Source organism: Aegilops tauschii, chromosome 2, assembly GCF_002575655.3.
Source record: "Aegilops tauschii subsp. strangulata cultivar AL8/78 chromosome 2, Aet v6.0, whole genome shotgun sequence".
NCBI classification, from domain to species: domain Eukaryota; kingdom Viridiplantae; phylum Streptophyta; class Magnoliopsida; order Poales; family Poaceae; genus Aegilops; species Aegilops tauschii.
This window is the reverse complement of record NC_053036.3, coordinates 621,846,507-621,871,721: the sequence shown is the minus strand read 5'-3', so window position 1 is coordinate 621,871,721 and position 25,215 is coordinate 621,846,507. Positions and strand designations below refer to the sequence as shown.

Genomic DNA, 25,215 nt, shown 5'->3' with positions numbered 1-25,215 from the left:
GAAAATTAGCAGGCTGCACTTACCACTACCATCACCGATGTTGATAACAGCTGGTTTGTATTTGCTGCGTCGCTGGAGTGAGATTACATTGTTAAGCTGAGGAAGTGATTCAGAAGACCCGCCATCATTACTGCCGTCACTGATGTTGATAACAGCTGGTTTGTATTTCCTGTGTTGCTGGAGTGAGCTTACATTGTTAAGCTGAGGAATTGATTCAGAAGATCCGCTATCATCATTGATGCAGATAACATCATGCAATAAATATTTACTTTCTAACAGAATACAGGGCCATGGAAACTTGGCTTCCAGACTCTTGCCTTTATTTGCAACTGCAAAACCCTTTGCATCAAAACCACTTAGTTCGCCAATTGCTGAAGGTGGAAATGAAAATGCAATGATGGAGAGAAAATCTTGTGGGAATGAAAATGCAATGATGGAGAGAAAATCTTGTGCCAAATACTAACAAGTGTAGCATGTAAACAGACCCTGCGCAATGAAGGCTTCAACTCAGGCTGTAGATCCAAAATGACTAATATATTACATCCCTAGATGATCAGGCCTATGTCTAGCTTTGCCCCTGACAACCAACTAAATTAGTGACTTACTCTAAATTAATGGAGGAAATGAACACATGCATCAAGTAAAAATGTAAACCATATTCCCCTTGTCTAAAAGTGCAGACTGACTCTTACCAGCCTTGGGGCCATTAGGTATGACAGAGTGATGGACTTCTCTGGTGGAATCTCTGCCTTTGTGCTCCCCATGATGAGAAGGCAGTCTCCAGATGTCACAGCCTTCACCTTGCCCCTTAGCCATCCTGAAGCCCCTGTGCTTGCTGCCATGATAGCACCTATATTTGCAATCAAAAGGAAACAGAACTTCATTAGCTCTGAAGTTTATACATGAATTTTCCATAATTTTCATTGCATTTGGATTTCACAGGCCATAGGTGGCTAGAAGGAAAGAAAAACATGACCGGTCACATGTGGACTAAAGATAATTTTCACATGCACAGATTACTGGGAAAGAATGTCACTTCGCATGGATGAAGACACGATAATCTGCATGTTTCGAAATTAAAGAAAACATCACAAGTTTTAATAACTAGAAATAAGATGAGAAAGTAATATCTTAATGAGAAAATAACTTCGGTTACTTTGTTTCATTTTCAACACCCATCTGGAAAATGGGACAGGGCTGAGGCATATTGATCTACAAATATATATTACTTCGTTAGGGCCTCATGTTAGGGCTGAGGCCTATTTCTAGATCTACAAATATTTGCAAAACTGAGAATGCAAGCATGCTTAAACAAGGATTTATCAGCATCATGTAAGGAATTGAAATAATATAATCAGGAACATGTCACCACCTCTAATCAGGAACAATGATGGACTTGAACTGCAACTCTTGAGCTATAGGGCCTCTCAACAAGCCCCAGCATATGAGAATGGACCCTACAGATGAGTTGGTCCATAAGTAATTATGCTTAAAGTTTATGATTAATTACAATGGAGCTATTGATTACCTGAATTATATTGCTTTCAATGAACAACAAGTGTGGCCATCAACTATGTTTCATCCAGGCCTCAAGAACACCACAGCCAGACACAAGTCGGAGGTAACGGTCATTCCATTTTGCTATGGGTAATGCAAAAAGCAAAGCCGGTGAACATCAACAAGAAGAGGACGTAGCTACAGGTATTAGGCACTGCACCAGGAATACTTGCATTTCTGACAGTAACAATCTTTTTGCATAATGTGTTGCAGGTCAGGCGAGTGGTAAAAATGTTGAAGAATACAGTGCAACCTTTGATACTGAAAAAGATGAAGCTATTTGCGCAACAGAACCCGGTATATAACTGTGTGAAAATTACTGTGAGGTATTGCCTGACGTGCATATCTGACAATGACATGGACCATGCTTAATGTGTTGCAGCCCCTACGAGCGAGACAAATCTGAAAGAATATAATCCAAGCATCTTAACCGTAGCTGCAAATCTTGACCCAATTTACACGACGGAAACAGGTACATGATTGATTGAAGATGTATTTGTTGGTTTTGTATTCATGCTGACTAGAACCCTACAGATGGATCAGAATGGGTAAGGCCTGGATACCATGCTGATGGCCAAACATTTGCGGCTACGGCTAATCTATCACTAGATCATGCTATTAATAAGATGCAGCTGCGAGATGATACTGAAGGTATCCATAGGCATGATATCCACCTTCCCAACCGGCGTATTCGGCAGTGGTTCAGTGTGTTTTATTTGTTTTTTGATTTGTACTTATAACATGATGCAGACGACACAGCTTCCGAACTGCTTGAAACTGTTTCTCTAAATAATGAATGCAAAAAATACGCTGAGGAAGCAAGGGAGCAGTACAATGCAAGGAGGCGTGCAGCTTATCGGAAGAAAAATAATGAGGATATTGTCAGCTTACAAGATGAGAATCAGCCGGTACTTGCAAAATCAGGTGAGGTTGATGGCTGATCTTAGTTTGATGTGCATGCACATGATTCGTTGTATTAATCTATATCCCTGATTATAGATGATATGATGCTCATACTATGTTGCTTATTAGATCATAGGGATCTTATCAACGCTCGTAGGCTGGTGGCTTATCGCAATAACAAGTCAGATGGTTCGGCTAACCAACAAGTCAATGGGAAGTCATCCCGTCGCCAGTCTCTATGTGATATCACAAATGTTCTCGAAGATAGGGAGATAAATAAACCCACACGAGATTATCATGGTTGGTAAATTGATCCACGTCCCATATGCACTGTGTTTGCACGAAGGCAGTCACTTATTACGCAATTTAAATAAGTACTGACCAATCTTGTTGTATCATATATTCAGCTAGCTCGGACTATACATCAGTCTCGCCTAATGATGTAACATACCCTCATGAAGCTACGGTCACATCGGGTGTCCTTTGTGTGGGAGATAAAGAAGGTAATATTATCTCACCATCCACATGACCGTTAGATGTCAAGTTGTGTTTTCTAATTTGGCTTTAGATATAATGACATGAATGTCATGATTATTTGACGTTAATGACACCAAGGAAAATACGATTGACAGAATATTTTTCCAAAGTAGACCAAAGAAACGCCCTGGAAAGGGCTTCCTGTCGGCGGAAAAAACAACCTAATGTCCAAGATGAAAATGCACATGCCCTTCATTCATCAGGCAAGCTTAAATTGTTTTATTGTTCTAACCATGATAGTCGGTACCGTAAAAACCAATTGAGCTGACATATGTTTGGACAACTTTGGTTCAACAGACAACCCAACTAGCTCTAACTATACAGCATTCTCGCATGATGCGTCAACATTTCCTGCTACAAGTACGGTCACATCTGGTCTCATTAATGAAAATGAAATACAAGGTAATCATATTTTGCCTACTCATTCAACAATGGCTGGCATGTTTCTGTTATATTCTCTAATTTTAGGGTTTGCCCTGAATGACACCAGATGCAAATGTAATCATGTATGACACCCAAGAAACAGAGCATAAAATGGAAGAAGAACGCAAGAGAGACCATAGAAACGCCCTGAGGAGGGCTTCCTATTGGCGGAAGAAACAATATAATGTTCAAGTTGAACATGCACAGACCATTCATTTATCAGGTAAGCTTATAATGATTTAACCATTATGGTCAGAACCGTCTTAATAATTAAGCATTAATTTGTGTGGACAACTTTGGTTCACCAGGCAACCCCGCTAGCTCTAACTATACATCATTCTCGCGTGATGCGCGGACATTTCCTGATACAACTACGGTCTCATGTGGGATCGTTAATGACAACGAGCTACAAGGTAATCAAATTTTGCCTACTCATTCAACAATGGCTGGCATGTTTCTGTTATATTCTCTAATTTTAGGGTTTGCCCTAAATGACACCAGATGCAAATGTAATCATGTATGACACACAAGAAACAGAGCATAAAACGGAAAAAGAACGCAAGAGAGACCATAGAAACGCCCTGAGGAGGGCTTCCTATCGGAGGAAGAAACAATATAATGTTCAAGTTGAACATGCACAGACCCTTCATTTATCAGGTAATCTTATAATGATTTAACCATTATGGTCAGAACCGTCTTAATAATTAAGCATTAATATGTGTGGACAACTTAGGTTCACCAGGCAATCCCACTAGCTCTAACTATACATCATTCTCGCGTGATGCGCGGACATTTCCTGATACAACTACGGTCTCATGTGGGATCGTTAATGACAACGAGCTACAAGGTAATCAAATTTTTTCCTACTAAAACAGCAATTGCTTGCATCTTAGTGGTATGATCTCTAATTTTCGGGAATGTGTGTAATGGATCCAGATGTGATTTTGAATGACACACAAGAAACAGAGGAAAAAACAGAAGAAGAACGCAAGAGAGACCATAGAAACGCCCTACGGCGAGCTGCTTATTGGAGGAACAAGGATAAGCTTATCAAAGATCAAAACAAACGTCCATCTGGTACTTCAGGTATACGCTTACGTTCAATATCCTTTTCGGAAGCCGGGCCCTACTATTCTAGATGGCACTCCTCTAGTGCTGATAAATCAAACTGTTCTAACTATGTTTTAAAAATATTATTGATCCAGACAACCTGAATAGCCCTAGCGTTACAGAATTAATGAAAGAGGGAGCAACATGTCCCCCTTCAACTTTACACGCGTCTATCATTCAAGACACTATTCTAGCTAGGAGGCAAAGTGACAATGAGCGGAAACGTAATTCAACAAACGAGCAAAGGGAGGCGGAAAACGCAAGTAGCAGAGCATGCCATCAGAAGAAAAGTGACGAATTAACGGTGGAGGTTAGAGAAACAAATAATGAAAAAATACGCGTGACTCGCGTGCAGCGCCGCAAAAGCATGTCGGTGATTAAGAAGGGGGAGTCAAGTGCACAGAGGAAGGTCAATTATGAAAGAAGGAAAAAAACACCGTGCAAAGAATGCATTGCAATCCCCCTTACAAACCTTGTAAACTCAACCTCTGAATGGCCCACTTCCCCAAGCCGCGCATCACCCGTCTCCAGGGCCGCAAAAGATGATTCATCTGATGGCGATCTGGGGACGAACATGCCGAGATACTCTGCCGGTGCTGATGGTATGAAATTGCAATTGTCAGTTTCTTATGCTCATTCTCAGCATGTCGTTCTAACATGATCTTGTCTGTTGTCGCATTCTGTACGACGACAATGCAGAAGACATCAATGTATTCCAAAGCGGCACCATGGGCGATGAGTAGGAAGCACACGACTTGATTGATGAGGAGTACTACATGTTTTGCAACGAAGGTATTGCCAACTCTACACTATGACACTGTGGAGCTTTATTGTTGTGTCGTTTATTTTTTATTACTGTTTTGTACGTGATTTTTCAACAAATGCCCGCAGGATCCGATAACGACATATTGGATGATGACGAGGAAGCGAGCATGTCTAGCGCGAAACCTAGCGAGATTGATCCATTTGACACTGTCTACTCAAACATTCCAGACAACACTCACATCCTGAAAGTCGATGAAAATTGCAAACACTGCAAGGCCAGAAAGTTTGAGTCTGAGACTGACGGCTTCTGCTGTCGCAATGGCCAGATCGAGCTTTAGCAACCAGAACCAATCCCAGAGCTTATGAGGCTATGGTCCAGCATGGATGCAGATTCTAGACATTTTCAGGAGAACATACGTTTCTTCAACGGGCATTTCGCCTTCAGAACCCTTGGGGTCAGCCTTGATGAAAACTACACTAACATGAAGTCTGGGGTGTACACATTCCGAGCACACGGCACCATCTACCACAATGTCCATTCGTTCGGGCCTAGCTCCCGTCCAGAACATCTGCAGTTGTACTTCTATGACGACGACCCTAACCTAAATCATCGTAAGGCGGCCACCAAGCAATTAGACCAGGATGTCGTGAAGAGGTTAGTAGACATACTCAAAGAAAACCCATACTCCCAGCAATTTAGGAGTTTGGGTGCACACAAGGACAACCTCGATGATTATAGGATAGACCTAAACACCGATAAGAGGCTTGACCAAAGAAGATATAATAAACCGGTGTCATCTGAAGTCGCTGCAATTTGGGTTGAGGGCACTGACCTAGCAAAAAGGTTTGACCGCAGGATAACACTTTGTGGTAACAACAACGAAAGGCATAGTATACGTGTGACCTCAGGGGCATATGACCCGTTGTCTTATCCATTATTCTATCCAATGGGGGAGCTAGGTTGGCATCCGAAGCTACCCAAACGTAATGTTTCTTGGGAGGTTGTACAAAATCCTCGTTTGTGTCATGATGACGAAGATGATGCAGGTATGTTGTTTGTGTCCCACTTTGTTACAAATAATTTCTTGTTTTTAAAAATAATGCTCACGCGATGGTACTCAAACATGTGCAGAGGGGAATAGCAGGTTATGCGTCTCCGTTAGAGACTACTACTGTTACATGCTGCAAACACGGCCTGCGATCTTCAATCCAATACTTTGTGGAGCACGCCTACTGCAGCAATGGGCGGTTGACATGTACATCAAGATTGAGAGCTGTCGGTTGAGGTGGTACAGGAAGAACCAGACGCAGATCCGTGCCGATTTGTATAAAGGAGTTGTTGATGCGATCACATCGGGTGAGACGCGAGCAAGCGCTGTTGGGGTAAGAATAGTGCTCCCTGGAACTTACCCTGGTGGCGACCGCGACATGAAGAAGAGACATATGGATGCCATGGCAATTGTCCATACATACGGGAAGCCTGACATCTTCTTGACCATGACTTGCCCTAAATGGGAAGAGATAACAAATGAGTTGCTTCCTGGACAGACGGCGCAAGACCGACCTGATATTGTGGCTCGCGTGTTCTATGGCAAACTAGAGGCTATGAAAGATATGTTGCTCAAGAAGATGGTCCTGGGTGTTGTTGTTGCTTATGTTTACGTAGTTGAGTTCCAGAAGAGAGGCCTCCCCCACGCGCATTTTTTGTTGATCATGGATTCAACGTATAAGCTTCTTGTCCCAGAGCAGTATGACCGACTCATTTCTGCAGAGCTCCCAAACAAGCAAAAGTATCCGGAATTGTATGCAATGGTGGTAAAACATATGATGCACGGACCATGCGGTGCTCTCAACCCGAAGAATGTTTGCATGCAAGATAATGAATGCAAGTGCAGATACCCGCGGCCGTTCAATGAGAACACGATACAAGGCAAGGACTCATACCCAGTTTATCGGCGTAGAGACGATGGTAGACGCGCTAAGGTTCGAGGGAAAATGTTGGACAACCGATGGGTTGTGCCATATAACCCTTACCTTCTGTGGATGTTTAATTGCCACATCAACGTCGAGGTCTGCTCTAGCATAAAGGCTGTAAAATACATTTATAAGTACATTTATAAGGGCCATGATAAGGCTTCTTTCAGCATCGACCAACCAGACGCTGATGGTAACATTGATGAGATCAAGAGATACGTTGACGCAAGATGGGTCACCCCTCCGGAGGCTATGTGGAGGATATTTGGTTTCCCACTGTGTGCCAATTACCCGCCTGTCTTGCAGTTGCCTCTTCATCTCCCGAATATGCACAGGGTTGCATTCAATGCACAGGCTGACTTGAAGAATGTTGTATCCTCCGAGAATGCTTCAAAATCCATGTTAACGGAGTATTTCAAGGCAAACGAACTACACCCTTGGGCAAGGCATATATTGTACAAGGATTTCCCCGGAAGCTTCACGTGGGAGAAGAAAAAGAAGTTATGGAAGAGGCGGGTGGAGCGTTTTCAACTAGGTCGTATCGTGTCTGCCAATCCTGCCGAGGGGGAGTGATACTACCTTCGTGTATTGTTGAACCATGTTCCGGGGAAAACATCATTTGAGGACTTGCTCACCGTCGACGGCGTGGTATGTGGGAGCTTTAGAGAGTCCGGTGAAAGGTTGGGACTCATCGAGGCAGACAACACGCTCGACGACTGTCTTACTGAGGCGGAGCAGTGGGCTATGCCATGTTCTCTTAGGAGGCTCTTTGCAACAATCTTGGTGCACTGCGAGCCAGGCGACGTGCACGGGTTATGGGATAGACACCTCGAGCCTATGTCCGATGACTACCGTCGGACACGCACGTCCCCGAACAAGGTGGAGCAGATGGTGTTGCTTGACATTAGGGGTATGTTGCAGTCTATGGGTAAAGACATTATTGATTTTGCTCTTCCAACGATCGATGATGCATTTGACCCAACCGAGGGCGAGGCCAGAGAGATCATCGAGGAATCAACCATTGAGTTTGACGAAAGTGACACTAAATTGTCATCTTCCCTGAATTTTGAGCAAAGGGCTGCATACGACGAGATACTAGCGGCTGTTGAACGCGGTGATGGGGGTATATTCTTTGTTGATGGCCCTGGAGGTACGGGGAAGACCTTCCTTTACAGGGCGATGCTCGCCAAGGTGAGGCGCGAGGGCAAGATTGCTATCGCTACCGCGACGTCGGGCGTCGCTGCTTCTATCATGCCTGGCGGCAGGACTGCCCACTCGAGATTCAAAATCCCACTAAGTTGTGATGATGGAGCCTCGTGCAGCTTCACCAAGCAGAGTGGGACCGCCAAGCTGCTAAGGATGGCCTCATTGATACAATGGGACGAGGCCAGCATGACTAAGCGACAAGCGGTTGAGGCATTAGACAATAGCATGCGCGACATCATGGGAATACGCGACCGACCCTTTGGAGGAAAGACTGTTGTTTTTGGCGGGGACTTTAGGCAGGTGCTTCCGGTCGTCAGAAGGGGGTCACGGGGCCAGATAATTGATGCAAGCCTCCGAAGTTCTCATCTATGGAAGAGTATGCGGCAGCTTCAGCTCATCACCAACATGAGGGCTCATAATGACAAGTGGTTTGCAGATTACTTGCTCAGGGTCGGTAATGGCACAGAGGAAGCCGACGATCAAGGCAACATACTACTCCCTGATGATATCTGTCTGCCATCTACAGGCGAGGTTGATGACCTGGAGAAGTTGATTGACCACGTGTTTCCGAGTCTAGATGACAACATGGCAGATTCGAGTTACATGACATCTCGCGCAATCCTTTCCACGACAAATGACAACGTCGATAAGATAAACATCCGCATGATAGAGCGTTTCCACGGAGATGAAGTAATCTACCACAGCTTTGACAGTGCGGAGGATGACCCATATGGCTACTACGCTCCTGAGTTTCTGAACGGATTGACTCCCAATGGTCTTCCTCCGCATGCACTCAAACTAAAGCTGAATTGCCCGGTGATACTTCTAAGAAACATTGATCCAGCTAATGGGCTGTGTAACGGGACTAGGCTTGTCGTTAGAGGTTTTGAGAGGAACACCATTGATGCAGAAATCGTGATTGGACAACACGCTGGTAGGAGGGTCTTCCTTCCTCGAATACCTCTGTGCCCATCTGACAACGACATGTTTCCATTCAAGTTTAAGAGGAAGCAATTTCCTATTAGGCTTAGTTTTGCTATGACGATTAACAAGGCTCAAGGGCAGACCATCCCAATTGTTGGTGTGTATCTACCTAATCCGGTGTTCTCTCATGGTCAACTCTATGTTGCTTTGTCTCGAGCCACCGCGAAGAGAAACATTAAAATACTCATTCAGAAGGAGAAGCCAAAGGAGAAGTCCAACAAGCAACATAACAATCCGAAGAAGCGTAAAAGACCGACCGTGTCCTTGCTGACCTCAATGAAGAACATCGTCTACAAGGAAGTACTTACAGGCTAAAGTATGGTCTTAATAGACCTGCTGGATTTATAGATGCAATTTACTCTTCCGATGGTCAAGAATTGCTGTAATCTGTTCTATGACATATCTTTTCATTTGGTATCTTGGTTGTTGGAGCTATACACCAATCAGTTCAAGTAATAACTGCATTTCAATAAATTTATACTGTGTTATGTGTAATCTGACAATGTACATGTCACACAACGTACTGTGTTATGTGTAATATGAGAATCAGAAATAATGATTGGCTTCATGAAGACCTGGATCATGTTAATTTTATTTTGTAAATTTTGATTACAACATGGAGCATGTATATCTTGTCACCATTTTAGCATGAAGGTTACATTTGATACATTGAATTTCAGTGCGTGTATTGGGTTACATATGTTATGTATGCTCGAGATGATTAAAGCATAAATGCTCATGAAAAGGGTGGAATCATACATGTATCTGAAGTTGTTTTACTGAATTGAGCTTTATGAGTGTATGAGTGTGTAATGTTTGATTTGTTCCACCCAGTTTTAATTGCTGTACAGTTTTCGTGAACATATATAGCTAACATGGCTTGCTGTTATTACGTATAGTAATGTATTTTTAGTTCTTTTACTGCCTTGAGCTGTATGAGTGTCTAAAATTTGAGGTGTATGCCCGAACACAATTATATGAATGATCAATGGGTTCTATGAAAACTTAAGTAATTACGTTGCTGAGACACCTACAGCAGTACAGCTAGGAAGCAATATTGAATGAACTGCTCACGGTTCTATCAAAATATTTAGTGCGTGTTGTTTATGCTTCAAAATAATGTACTCCAATGTCTAAAAACTGTGGTTTTTTAAAAAGTTTACTGCCAAACACAGCAATTACTAAAGGCTGACTAAGTAAACGTTTTAAATTAAATTTCTCGACATGAAGCCGTGATTGGCATAAAGTTGACACATGACTTATGTTTATGCTTCATTTTAGTTCATTTGAAGTTTTAGTTATTCATTAAAAAAACTCTGCATTGCATAATAACTCAATGCTTTGTTCAGCACAACTTATTTGCAAAAGCACAAAGCATGAGACATAATATTGCACGCAATCAAGGCAATAAATACTTTGTTACACACATAATGAAATTATAGTTATCTTATTCAAGCATGAGACGTAACGTTGGTGCATTAATGGAAATAGATATATTACGTGACTACCCTTACTGTAACAGGGTATCTCCTTCGTTATACTGAGATCCCACATTTATTGTGTTACTAAAAGTAAGTAAACAGTAATTATTTTGATACTCTCCTCGATTGCAATCAGATCCTGTTTTGTTTGATTACTATAAATAATAAATTGTGTTCATTAAGATGGCAAAGATTGATCAATCTTTATTTGGTTACCAAAGGATGATCAAACTTTCTATTGTACACCTAGAGCTCCAAAACTAATTTTTGAAAGTTAATGCTTTTCCCGCCTCCCACTATGGTAATATATAAATGCCACGCATCACCATACATTAGCCTCCATATATCTACACAGGTTCAGCAATATCCTCTACATCCTCTACGACTATGGTGATCTCTTACAACTTGACAAGAACTAGGAGGGTGATGGCAAATCCACCGGCTCCCAACATCCCTCGTGTAGAAATCCCTCCGATGAACAGGCAAGATATATCATCATGTACGTTGACTTGTCATCGCGCTCGTTTATTTACCTCATGTATACATTATATGCTATGCAGGAATTTGACTTTCCAGAACGTTGACATGGAACATATATATCATAATTGTTGGTTAATTCGTGCTAAGGTTTTGTGGAAGGCCCAGATCAGGGTTAATGCTATGGGAAACCAATACCTTCGTTGTATACTACTCGATCAGCACGTAAGTCATTACTCATCACCACATAGAGCACTTTTTTTGGTATGCAGATGTGTTAAAGAGTTTCTCCACCTGATGTTTTATTTGTTTATATAATATTATTAGGGAACAAAGATGGAAGCAATTGCCTACAGCAACCAAGCATATCGTTTCAACGACATGCTGCATACCGGGATGACTTATGACTTCACTTCCGTCGGGTTCAACCCCACGGATATGCTAGATGGACATTTTTGGTATATATGCATGGATTATATCATCGCACTACATTCTAGGACCGAGGTTAGCATGTCGGCCCACAGGATATCATCGTCAATTTGTCCACCGTGCTTCCCACAATTCGGGGCCATATTGTCGATACGTGACAAAACCATCACTGGTGCAACACCTTCAGCTTTGCTATTGCACATTATTCCATACATAGCATTGTATCATTATGATTACATTTTTTTAGATGTTGTTGCTATTCTTGTCTATGCTGGTAAGATACAACATCAGTGGGATTCAGTATATAGACGGCATGTCCCTTTCGTTGAGATTGCCCTAATGAATTTCCGGTAAGCTCCATTCAGTATATGAGATTTTCATATGGCTATTTTAATTTTATTATTATTTCCTACGCCTAACATTTGTTTTTGTATGTAGACGGGAGATAATTTTTCTACGCCTAAGTCAACAGCATGCTGGTCGTCACTTGTACCATTTGCAACGCACAGAAAATCTGTTCGAGAAGATTGCTGTTACTTACGTACAGTTAAATTGGAGGGATCAATGCCTGCAAACTATGAGGGAGAGCACATTCTTCTTCTCTCCTGACATTAATGATGACGATCATTATCTACATGGTTATAAAGTATTCTTAATTTTTTGTCATTGTGCTTTCTTATGTAATTATGTAAAAAAGCTGTAATTTTTTCTAACACTTTTTTTTGTCAAAGATATCCACGAAGTCAGCCTGATGACTTATGACGAAACACTTTCTTACGTCAATGACCGCGTTCAAGCCAGGAAGAATGGACGCTAGAGTAACTTGTGTATCAACATGGTGCATGCAACATGTCGTTGCCAAATGTCGTTATATCTCTTTTTGGTTTAATGGTGCATTATAATCAATAAAATAGTATGATCAAGTGTCAGCATATTTGCTTGTCAAGTTATAGTGAAGCCCTTTTGGCATTATGCTTCAATGTATGATACACGTAGTCCTACTCAAATATTTTGTTTTGTACAATGGTGAATTGCTTCTTTTCGCTGGGAATGATAAAAAAATCCAATCGGAAGATATTATTCACTTAAAAAAATCTGAGAATGATCTGATGCGTCCCTAAGATCTTGTACATCCACATTTTTCCCTAATTAGAAACGTTTGGCATAAATTAAATGGATTTCGATTTTTGGAAGGCAATATTAAGTCTCCATAAATATGGCACATATATATGTATATATATACACGTCCTGGACCTCCTAATTCCCTACCCACCCCAGTTTGCATTTATTCCATCAGGAATAACCAAACACTCACGAGTTTTTGGTCACCGATGGAGGAAATCATTGGAAACACTGCGGCCCTAGAGGTTGCTGTGCCCACGTCCCTGGAGGGTGCGGTCCCCGAGACCCAAGAGGTTGTGCCTGAGCCTCATGATGTTGTGCCCGCTCCCATGCATCTTCTGCCCCCACGGATGCATGTCGTGGAAGATGCACTCGAATACATCTTTCGCTTTATGAATGGCGTTCATGAGGAGCATATGTTGGAGTAAGTTATCTTATTGTACGTTTATTTTCTGTATAGAAAACTTTTTAGAACCGTCTCATACACTACTTATAATAAGATTAGTATATTGCTATATCTCCTTTTGTTTGTAGAGACCATAAGACGTTGCAGCCATGACGAAGGATTTAATTATTTATAATGGATTATCAATATTTCCAGCGCACAGCAACTCTAATTTTTGAATATTTTTTTCTCATAGTCTCTGCTCAAGAAATATAGTACTGTAAATTTATTCCCCCACTATGTTGTACATATGGCCATATTCGTGTACACAGCTAACAGATTATTAGAACGAAACAACTTATTATTTCAATCCTAATAGAAGCGAGTTACCACATGTTAAAGGTAGGTACCAACTTTTTGCTGCTCTTAATTTGCTGTAAATATTATTGTTTGGCAACAGCAATCAAACTATATGAAATAAGTCACCATTTTTAACATACTCTTGTTCCAATGCTGCACACTTTTTTGCTAAAGGTTGTTTTGCATTTTTTGTGTTGCAGCACAATCTGGATAAGAAGCGATACACCATACCGGATAGAAGTCAGCCTCCGGATGTTACATGACACCCTATTTTTAACTAACATAAGTCTTCATCCCGCATGCTTCAATCTTGTTGTTCATAAGCTTGCGAACGCGGAAGTAGAGAGGCATGCAGGCACCAACATGGTTGGAAGCAAACATTATTTTGACTTGCAGTTTCATGCTCAGTCACAGGCTTTTAGGTATTCCTGGATGCCTCAAGGAGAGCGCACCACGATGCTAATTAACAATGTTGTTGTCCAGCCCATCCCTAAATACGATGTTTTCAGCTCTATAGTTGTAAGAGACCAACTTACTTAATGTTTATTTTAATATCATAATAGCAATTAACATGTGTCGACCTGCTGCAGTATCTACTACCGTTGACTATCCCGGATTCATCATACGGGCTACTTGTAGTAAACCGTATGAGAAGGAGGGTTATCGTACTGGATCCATCACGAGACGTCGGGCAAGTTGGAGAGAGCACTCATAACAAAGAGATGATGAAGGATATCACATTGTTAAAGCAAGAGTTCAACGATGTGTTGCAGGCTAGGATCCCGGGTTGCGATACCCCATTCATGGATTGGCGACAAGATAGCATGTCTTCTAATGCTCGCCAGTAATGTGCTAAACTGTTCTTATCCAGAAGATGCACACCGTTATAATGCTCGCCGGTGATGTATTAAATTTAGCATGTCTTGTAATATTTAACACTTTTTTTGTGTCACAGCAAAGACTCTGGTTTCTTTGTCCTACAGGAGATGGCACACCAGCTTGGTTGTTTGCCTAGCATGACATGGATGAACACTACCGTAAGTGCATATACGATGAGTTTCTGTGTGAAGTTTATTTAAAAACACTTAATATAATGGTTGATGTGTTGCATATTTTCTAGGATCCAGTACTGCTTAGGAGCCAACTCACTGTCTAGATATTGATGGTGAAAGACAATAAAGCATATGGAAACATCCCGGAAGAAATCATGGCGGCCTTGAGGGTTATAAGCAACTGAAGTTGGATCGGTGCATGCAGAAAGGACAATAAAAATTTCCTACGCAACAGCTATTTCGGGTTGGAAACAATAATTGTCTATGATTTTATTCAAATGATTATATAATATTTTATCTTCTATGTATGTTCATTTGATAACTTTATTGTGTTTTTGATTTATTAAGGTTTCGTGCACTACCATATTGTTGTATTATGGATTGATTTTGGTTACGGCTCACGACGCAATATGATATAAATTTTCCACGGTACCGTCCTTATAATATTCAAAAAATGTGGAAAGCTTGATTTATTTAATGGAAAGCTTGGTTAATGGAAAGCTTGATTCCCGTAAAAAAACGTGGGGGAAAGATTTATTAGAGGAAAGGCACCGCCCCCCACAGTTGAAATCAGGGGGTGGCAGATTTGGTAGGGAAATAAATCAGGGCCCCACCATTTAAATCAGGGGGCGCAGATTTCTTTAGAGGGGGACAGATGTATTATAGGTAAAACACTGGGCCCCACAACACACGCAACCAACAACACTTTCCGGGTGGGCATTGAGCGTTGCACCCCCTCACGACAGAGTAAACCCGGTTTCTTTCTTTTTTTCGTTTGGGAAAGTTATGGGGAAAGGGAGACATATATTAGGAAACACTTAATCTTTCACTGATTTATTTGCATAGTGTAATCAAAACAAATATCGTGCCTTAATTGTTGATAGTATATTTATATGGAAACATGCAAATAAGGAACGATAGGGTGCACCTTCCTAACTGTTGTCGCACAATTCCCTACGGCCTCATCTCTACTTAATAAAATCCCTACGGGCTCCTTCCTCTCTCGCTTTACCAGTTGTACGACTGACTTTTTGCCCCGTTAATGGAAGCAATGGCGAATTTTGGGGGAGTGCGACACGCAGTCGACTACGTGTACGAATTCATAGCACTTTCCTCAGACGAAGAACTACTAGAGTAAGTTCTCACGGCCCGATAGATCTAATATTTTTTTGCACTTCATCGTCTAAGTCCACTGCCATGTACATGTATACTTAGCGTTTAGAAGATATACCCCCGTAAACACTCTTTCTGCCCTGTACATATATACTTTACGTTTAGAAGATATACACTGGTCAGGATCGCGTGGTCTTTGTCTAAGTTCAGACGTCTGTTATAAAGGCTGATTGTGTAGTTATTTTTCTTAAACCAGTATATAAATACATATTCAATGATTGTTACCAGATATTATATTGTACTGGTAAATTGTGTCTAAAACCAGTGTTTTGCGGCGTCTAACATAAATAGCTGATAAGGACTTGTTTTTCATAAAACATGGGTTACTTTCCTGTCTATTCAAACGAAATACGTAAGAAACTGTGGTCCAAAACTATGGGGTCTAACACCTTCTACAACAATGTTGAACAAGCTATAAACTACTATGCTGCCCCATCCATCCAAAATCAACAACCTTTTTAATGCAGGTCCATGTACTACTACGAAAACACTGCAATCTGTTAATTTATGGCCCGTACATAATATATAAATACTTAACTTGGTAGATATTACAATCTCTTTTAGGTCATTTGATGTGAGATATTGTTTAATTATTCATATCTTATAGACAGCAACACAGTTTTATCGTTAGAGTTTACGATTACTTGAATTCATATAATTGTTATGAACCTTGATCTTCCTTTTTTATAGCACAATCTGGATTAGGAGCTCGCGCCCATTCCCTATCGAGATTAGCCTACGGATCATCCGAGACACCATCCTAGGAGATGGACTTGTCCATCCGTTATGCTTCAATCTAGCTGTGCGTAAGATTAGTACCGACGCAGCAGAGAGGAGCGCAGGCACCAGCTCTGTTGGAAAGACACATTTTTTCAATTTGGGATTCCATGTGCAAGCACGGGCGCTAAGGCAGACTTGGTTAAGCCAAGAACATCGCACCAGTGCACTGATTAGCAATGTCGTGCTTGAGCCTTTTCCAAGATACGACGTGTTTCACACCCCTACAATTGTAAGTAATCTCATTATTATAAATTAGTTGGTTACTTTGTTTGCCATTTACCTTTGTCTACCAAATGCAGTATCTTCTACCACTGTCACTCGTGGATTCGTCCTACGGTCTTTTAGCAGTGAACATGGAAATGGAGAGGACTATCGTTATTGATTATTCGAACCAGACTGTATTTCATTTTGAGGAGGACCCCCATGGCACTGAACTTCAGAGGGAAGCCCTTTTAGTGAAGCAAGAATTGAGCTTTGTCTTGCAACAGGAGGCCCCTAATAGGAACAGCCAACTTGTGGAATGGCCTGAACAACAGAACATTCATGTTTCACCTCGGCGGTACTATTCTAAATTTGGCTTGCATATTAGTGCGTGCTCCAATATAGCTATTACAATATGTTTGCTTTTGTGACAGCATGGACTCCGGATTCAAAGTTTTACAGGAGATGGCCCATTTGTATGAAACCATCGGGAATGACATGGTTCATAATATGCCTAGGACTGACGTAAGTGATTTTGTAATGAGGTTACAGCTTGCATATATTTGCTAAATATATCTTCTGACTTTGTTTATGCATAATTTGAAGGATCCACAAAGTCTCAGGAATCGACTAATGGTCCAGATGCTGATGGTCAGGGAGAATGAAGCAAAGGATAACATTCCAGAGCAAGTTAGAGCAGCGTTGAGATTTATTGGTGGCTAAGGAGGACTGCTGCATCGATAAATACCTAAAAATAAAGTGATGTTTAGTTGCTTGCTAGGAATTAATCTGTTTGAATGCCCGTGCTGATCAGATGACATTTTCTCTTATATTTTTAAAGTTTAAAGAGTGATTGCTGTTGATATCCACTAGCTATGTTGGTTCTATATATTTTGGCTTCTATGTATATTTTGTACTATAATACCCGTGCGGTCAGGAGCAGGTTTGTTGCTCCAGGTGAACCGGAGGCATTTTGTAATGGACCATGGCAGGTTCAGCCGGCAAGTGAGGTTTTCAGTCATGCCTCACATCATATACTAACTCGTATCATGTAACTCCATCCATACACGCACTGCTATACGATACGAGGTTTACTTTGACGGCAATCGTCACATGCCAGCTATGGAATAGCCAAATTAAAAGCATGTGGATATAAGGCACGTACCTTCAATTGCCTTTGATCTTCAAGTTCGCACATGATCCACATTTCTCTGTCATGCTCATGATGTTTCTGATAACCAGCTGATTATATTGTATGTGTTCCTGAATAGAGTAACCAAAATAAGTCCCCGCCAAAGTGTTTTCTTATTGACTACATAAAGTACTAGACGGTGCCAGCATTTTCCGACAAACATTATACGTTACCAACATTTTCTGATTTGACGGGGGGGGGGGGGGGGGTTAGGAAGAAAAATACTATAAAGCTACTCTAATGGAGTCACATCTTGTTCAAATATAATATAATTGAAAAAAATGTGTTGTATGTATGAACTTTCTCTAAACAGAATAGCCATATATACCTACCTATGACGTTAAATAACAATAAAATAAAGGAGGCACTAATGACTGATTCAGAGGACCAAAAAATAGGCATATGCATCTCAATAGGTATTACACATGAAAAGCAAGAAAGAGTTGTAAGCTGATCTCAATAGGTTTCTTTTTATTTATTTCCCTAATTCATGTTTATTTTTTGAATTTCTCTTTCCTGTTTGAACAAGGAAATGTAAGAAAATATTACAGCTGGCACAAACTTAAAGGAAGTGTTAATGCATTTGAAGAAAACTCTATTCAACATAGTTTGTTTTGGATATATTAAACATTTGTTTTGCGACGCACCCTATAATTCCTCGTTTCGTATAACTGTATCCAAGATATGTTAACTAGAACTCGAAATATCACGTCAATGAGAACAAGTCATGAAGTACATATTTGGTAATACGAACTATATATAACTAACACGTCAATGCCTACTTATCAACATCAGCGCTAAAAGAAAAGCAGTTGTCGTAAATCATAGGCTGATGGAAAGTATGTACCTCATATTCAAAGCTTATTGAAAGCCAACAATCATTTCATGCATGCTTTGCCTGCAAATTAAAGTGGAGCTTGACCCTATTGTATTAAATCTAGAGATACGATTTTCCTAATAAAGAGATAATGCTTGTACATACAGACGACCACGGGGAGTAGGAAAAGGAAGTTTCTTTTATTTCCTTTGCTGTTGTATTCACAAAATAAGTAGGCTGAAATAATGGAATTGGGAATATATTATCTGATACTCGGATAAAGAACAGATACAATAATTTAATTCTTTAGTAAGTTCTGATTTTTTACATCTTTTCTAATTTATTAACAGGTGTGCATTTGATGGAAAAAGGAAATATATCTGCACCATCAACAATGGTATATATGGTAGAAAACAATGGTATATATGGTACAACTATATTCAGCCATGATCTGCTACCCAGTTATTCTCCGCATGGCCTACCTATAGATGCTAACCTCCTCTTCCATCCCTCCTCCCCCTCCTTGCTCTTCCTTCGGCCATCACAACAGCATACCTGGATGAAAATCACAACAGCATCAAGAAGGCGAGTTCCTCTAGGTACGAACAATTCTGGATCTTTATCTTCTCTAAAAGTGTAATAGTTGTTATATTAGGATCATATTAGGATCATGTTCACCTACAAAATTATGCATGCAATTATGAACACATGATTTTCTAAAGCACATTTTATAGCAATAAAAGCATGCATGCAATTGTGAACATGTCAGAAAACAAACAAATAAAAAAACACTTCTGAAAAACTTAATATCATGACAGTCATAATATTAAGTCCTTCTATGTAATAAAAACTGCATAAGGTGAAAAATGCTTCGATGGAATACTCTAAAATTATTCAGAATGGGCCCCTCATCCAACTTCCACCACTAGATATAATTAATACATTAAATTTGTCCTTAATAGTAGTTTAAAAAAAGCATACCATCAAATTTCTGGATCTTTCTCTTTTGTAAAATAATTAGATTAGGATCTTGTTTGGTCAGGCATACCATCAAATTCCAAATGAAGAACACCAGTGGAGATAGTGCCAGCTTATAAAAAGCTCAGAGCCAATACAATTGATTGTAGATCTAATCAAGCAGTCCAATTAGGTGGGCTGCAACTGAATACAAACAGTTCTTTCAGATATTATAGGCTAACAGTCTATTCTGGGCATCGCAAGTGTGGCATACACCTAACTTTTTAAGTTATGACCATAGTTCACTGCCTAAATTTGCATAGCCAAGCAATATTTTTTAATGAAATCTCACAAATATATTTGAGCCAGAAGAACAAACTAATAACTTTTTAAGTGTTTCAACATGCCAGAAAACAAACAAATATAATCATCTTCTGAAGAAATGTCTGTGAACGGATGATTTCTTTATATGAAATCGGAGAGGCAAGCTCTATTTTATCAAAAAAAAATTCTGAAGATATATATCGTCTAAGTCCTAATATTATGTCATTTCATGTAATTAAAATTGCATGAGGACAGAATGCTTCGATGGAATAGTCTAAAACTATTCACAATGGATATGTAATACTCCAATACCAACTATGAGCAAATATATGAACGTGCTTATTTTGAGCAAGATAGAGCAAGTAATACGATGCACGTGCTTATTTTGAGCTGGCACTATTTGCAGATGCTACAAGCACTCCTAGGAAAGTGAAAACCGTGCACTGAGCTCACCGTTTGTGCATGGCAATGGCTGTCAGTGGTGTAGGCCCCTTCTTTCCCTCAATTGGAGGAAATTTTTCTTGTAATGCTTTGCTTCTGCATCAGTCTGCACATTAAGAATCCAGTGAATTAGCGATTACGAAAGACGGGATAAATAACAATTAATCACTTGCTCTCTGCATAAGTTGTAAAATTAGGAAATAATTTTAGTAAGATTTTGAACTTATTCCCAAATTACAAATATATATAAAAAATGTACAGTGTCCCTAGCTTATTTATCTGTTCCATACAACATGTCAGAAAGTACAAAAGTATGCATGCAACTCTGAACACATGATTTACAGCAGCACATTTTATGGCAATAAAAGCAAGCATGCAATTCTGAACATGCCAGAAAATAAACAAATAAACAAACACTTCTAAAAAAATATATCATGACAGTCATAATATTAAGTCCTTTCATGTAATAAAAACTGCATAATGAGAAAATGCTTCGATGGAATGGTCTCAAATTATTCACAATGGGCCCCTCATCCAACTTCCACCACAAGAAATAATTAACCCACTAAATTTGTCCTTAATAGTAGTTTACAAGTATGCTTGTTCTGCCTTATGTATGTGTGCAACACGTCAGATGCAAATAATTCCATCAAGTAATTATTTAGTCTAACCAGCATTGTGCTAAGCAATCGATCAATCAATTTATGCACTGGATCATATGCCAACATATATACAAATATCCCTGGTAAACACTGGATCAACCCAATTTACTCTGTCTGAACTAATTATCCATAACTACCTTAATTAAAGTAGTAGTCACTTAGGTCAGAAACTAAAAACATGATCCAGTTCCCACAATAGTTCCATCTACAGATAAACAACCAAACATCCAGTGCCAACCGCTGTGCTAAGAATATCAAACTGAGCACACCTCATAGCAGTTCATAACTGCAACCATTTAAACCGCATACAAAATTCAATAAACTTTACCATATCTACTGTAAACAATACAACAGTGCATCAACTCCATGTACTCCTAAAGTACCATTTCTTTGAAATTCAGTCCATGTACTAATTCAGAAAATTCCTAACTACTACTCCTGCTGCACGAATAATTGAGTGAGTAAAGAAAGCAGATAGACCTGCCACTGCTTGTTTCACATTGATGTTTTTCAGTTGATCGATGGATTTAGAGTTCTGTTGCCAGCACTCCCTGTTTGTTGGCTTGCCTGAACAAATAAAACAAATTATGTATTTAAATAATAGGAGGGGAAATCAATCAAGCAAGCAGGGAAATAAAACAAATGATATATAGTGCTCGCTGCATGCCGTCACCTACTAACATGCACGGATGCATTAGAAACTGAACTTTGTGCACTGTCGGAAGGAATCACACTATCTATGCAATTGAGCAATCTGCCTCTTCAAGTTGAAACTGATTGTGAGGAGGCCATTTGTATGTTGACAAGTGAAAAGCAAGATAGATCAAGTTTTGTTTTCTTGGTCCAAGAGATTAAACAGAAGCTTTTAGAGAGGAAGTCATCTTACTCATGTATGACCGCAAAAAAACGTCGTTGGTGGGTTCATCTTACTCATGGTCCAAAATTGGTTTCAATCCAAACAACTGCCAAAACTCATGGGCGTGACCAATATATTGGTAAGGCTGGCTTTGGTAGTCAACAAAACAGACCTTTATTCACGCAACAAAAAAAAGGGTTTGGAGTGGCTTACCATCACCTAAAGAGGTAGCAGATGCTGAGACGGTCGAGGTTGCCAGCTACTGCAGCGGGAGGCGGGCCACGACGGCGGTCAGATGTTATAAACTTTAGGGTAAAATAAATCACATAAAAATTAAGAGATGGCATTAAAAAGATAGCTTAAACTAAGAATAGAACGCATCAACTATAAAATTTTATAACATTTGCTATCTAAAGTTGCCAATTTGACAGAAAGAATGTAACTTTGACATTAATACTTGCTGCTAGGAAACAGCTAAATTGCACACATAAAAGAATGGCAGCATTCACTTAACTAGAATTTATGCGAGACTGATTCATCGGGATAATAAAACATGACTAGCTAATTTACAAACATTCCAAACCTAGGCACGGGTATCATCAAATGATCATCGAGGTTTAGGTCTATCCTATTATCATCGAGGTTTACAAACTATCGGTTTTTGATAGAACTACCCCTACTGCAAACAAAATTCAGAAATTAGCCGTGCATCTACTGTAAAGAAGATCTAAAAGTTTGATATTCAGTGCAACATCTCGAAACAAAATTGCTCAAAGTTCTAGCAACTACTCCTACTGCAAAAACCCTAAAAAAGAGAGCTAAGGATGCAAAGATGCTGCCACAGCTTAAGGATTCAGTTGCTTACCATCAGATAAGCGGGATCCGTGCAAGCTAGCGGTTGCTGAGAGGGAGTTGATGCCGAGGTCACCGGCGCGGGGCGTTCCTGTATCTTGGCCTGGTGCAGCATCATGAGGCGGGCACGGAGCGATGTCCTGTGGCCGTCTGGCTGGAGCGGTGGGGATGTGGACGGCTGGTCAGACGCGCCGTTGGTTGAGGTGGCTGTGTCCCCGCGTCGCGTCGGTCGGCGCACACAGTACCGAGTGCTTGTACATGTCATTCCTCCTTGCCGAGGGCGGCGGCGTCGGGAAGAAGTCGTCGTCCTCGCCGTGCATGTGAGGTTTGGTCACGGCGCCGCGGCACAGAAAGAACAGAGAAGGAGTTCAGTGACGCAAAGATTCGAAGAAGATGAGGAGGGGGCGGATCTGAGCAGCCCGCGTTGAATGGATTTGTGAGGCATGGGGAGTGACGTACCAGAGCTGTGGCGTTGCAGATCGGGGCGCGTCACTGCGGATCCACCTGCGACATTGCCGGAGAGGAGCGCCGCCACGGATCCGACCGGAACGGGACCGAATCGATCACCCGCATGTGCTCCAGGAAGCGCGGCCCGTCCGTCCCGCTCGGTCGCGCAGCACACAGCAGGCAGCCCCAAGGTCAGTGGATGCAGGAGACCGATGCGGTGGCAGGCGGGCATAAGAGTGAGGTTGCCTGCTCGTCGACGCGGGCGGCGATGCGGCGGGGGGAGGGGAAAGGGCGAGAGGGTTTGAGTGAGTGAGATGAGAGGAGAGGAGAGAGCGAGTGAGATGAGAGGATAAGGTAGGTAGAATGCGGCGGGGGGAGGGGAAAGGGCGACGCCGCGTCGCTTCAGTGCTCCTGCGGCCCGAGAGGCCTGCGTGCCAGGTGGGCCGTCGTGGCGGGCCGCGCAACAGCCCCGTTTGGGCCGGCCCAGACATGTTTCGCTGCTGCCTTGCTGTTTCTTTAGTTTTCTGTTTCTTTTCCTTTTTCTCTTTCTTTTCTTTTTTTGTTTTTGTTTACATTTCTTTTCCTATAATTTTTTATTCTTTATTTATATTATTTCGTTTTTATTATAGTATTCAAAGTTCAATGCATGTTACAAAAGTGTTCAACGGTATATTAAGGAAATGTTCATGGCTTTTTACAAAAGTTCATCATCCATTAGAAAACTGTGTTTTTTAAATTTGTTAAGTGTATATTACACAAATTTGAAATCTGTATTAAAAAATTGCTCAAGTTATATTACATAACTTATATCACTATGTATTTTTTGAGTTTTTTCAAAATAAGTTCGATTCTTAATAGGTCGCTCCGCAAGACTATCATTAGGTTTCTTTAAGACATGTTGTTAGATTTTGGCCATTTTTCTACACTGCTGGAGTTCGTTACATCCAAATGGGCCGGTCCAGTCGCCCCCTGCCTTCAGCGAAGGCTCCCGTGTTTTGCTTAGCGCATGTTAACCTGGCCGGGCTGCGGTTATGCTTATTACATATACTAAGGGTATCACAAAAAATAAAAATAAAAACACATATACTTCGTTAATGTTGGTTAGTTAGCATGTTTATTTTTGTTTGTCAAATTTCAATAGCATATATAATTAATTTAAAATCATTTAAGCAATTTCAGATGACTACTTACTTATATATGAACATTATAGTTTGTTGTTTCCCCGAATTGTTGTATTAGTAAAATGATTTAAGCTGCATATTTTTCTAATATAATCAAAAGCATTTTTTATCACAGATGAAATAGTTGTGTTAGTTTCACATTATATGATGCAGCAAAAAATACTATTTATATTTCAGCATATATATAAAGTGATGGGTTCCGACATACGCACTGATGTAACGATGACAGACCGCCCTGAAACACCACGAGAAGAGGTGCATATAGCTAACCTTACTCTGTATGTATATTATATAAGATAATATGAAAGGTCTATTTATATTTTTGTTTTTTCAGAATATACGAGACATGGATATGGACTTTGGAGATGGACAGAAAGAATCCATTGAGGGTTCAGATGCAATGTCGCTGGAAGGGGCCGGAAATTCACAACATAATAACGTCGAAGAGGTTATATCTCATAACAAACCAAAAAAGGATGCTAATTTACATGTTATCCCACAAGGTAATTTTTAATATTATTATCAATATTATTTTTGTGATATTGCCTTTTGTATTCAACTTATTTT

General features: G+C 40.5%; 3 protein-coding genes across 3 annotated transcripts; all 3 read left to right on the top strand.

The window, feature by feature from the left end:
- The first annotated feature begins 1,643 nt into the window (after nt 1-1,643).
- On the top strand, nt 1,644-3,564 carry LOC109785215 (uncharacterized). Its single transcript, XM_073507505.1, has 9 exons — nt 1,644-1,701; nt 1,771-1,854; nt 1,940-2,029; nt 2,092-2,208; nt 2,308-2,760; nt 2,868-2,963; nt 3,093-3,200; nt 3,295-3,399; nt 3,488-3,564. Exons 1-5 carry the CDS (start codon nt 1,644-1,646, stop codon nt 2,496-2,498), a joined length of 540 nt encoding a protein of 179 aa, XP_073363606.1. The 3' UTR covers nt 2,499-2,760; nt 2,868-2,963; nt 3,093-3,200; nt 3,295-3,399; nt 3,488-3,564.
- Nucleotides 3,565-5,675: 2,111 nt separating this feature from the next.
- On the top strand, nt 5,676-7,842 carry LOC141041364 (uncharacterized). Its single transcript, XM_073507504.1, has 2 exons — nt 5,676-6,342; nt 6,428-7,842. Exons 1-2 carry the CDS (start codon nt 5,676-5,678, stop codon nt 7,840-7,842), a joined length of 2,082 nt encoding a protein of 693 aa, XP_073363605.1.
- Nucleotides 7,843-8,013: 171 nt separating this feature from the next.
- On the top strand, nt 8,014-9,774 carry LOC109785217 (uncharacterized). Its single transcript, XM_073507503.1, has one exon. The coding sequence runs from the start codon at nt 8,014-8,016 to the stop codon at nt 9,772-9,774; it is 1,761 nt and encodes a 586-aa protein (XP_073363604.1).
- Nucleotides 9,775-25,215: the final 15,441 nt, after the last annotated feature.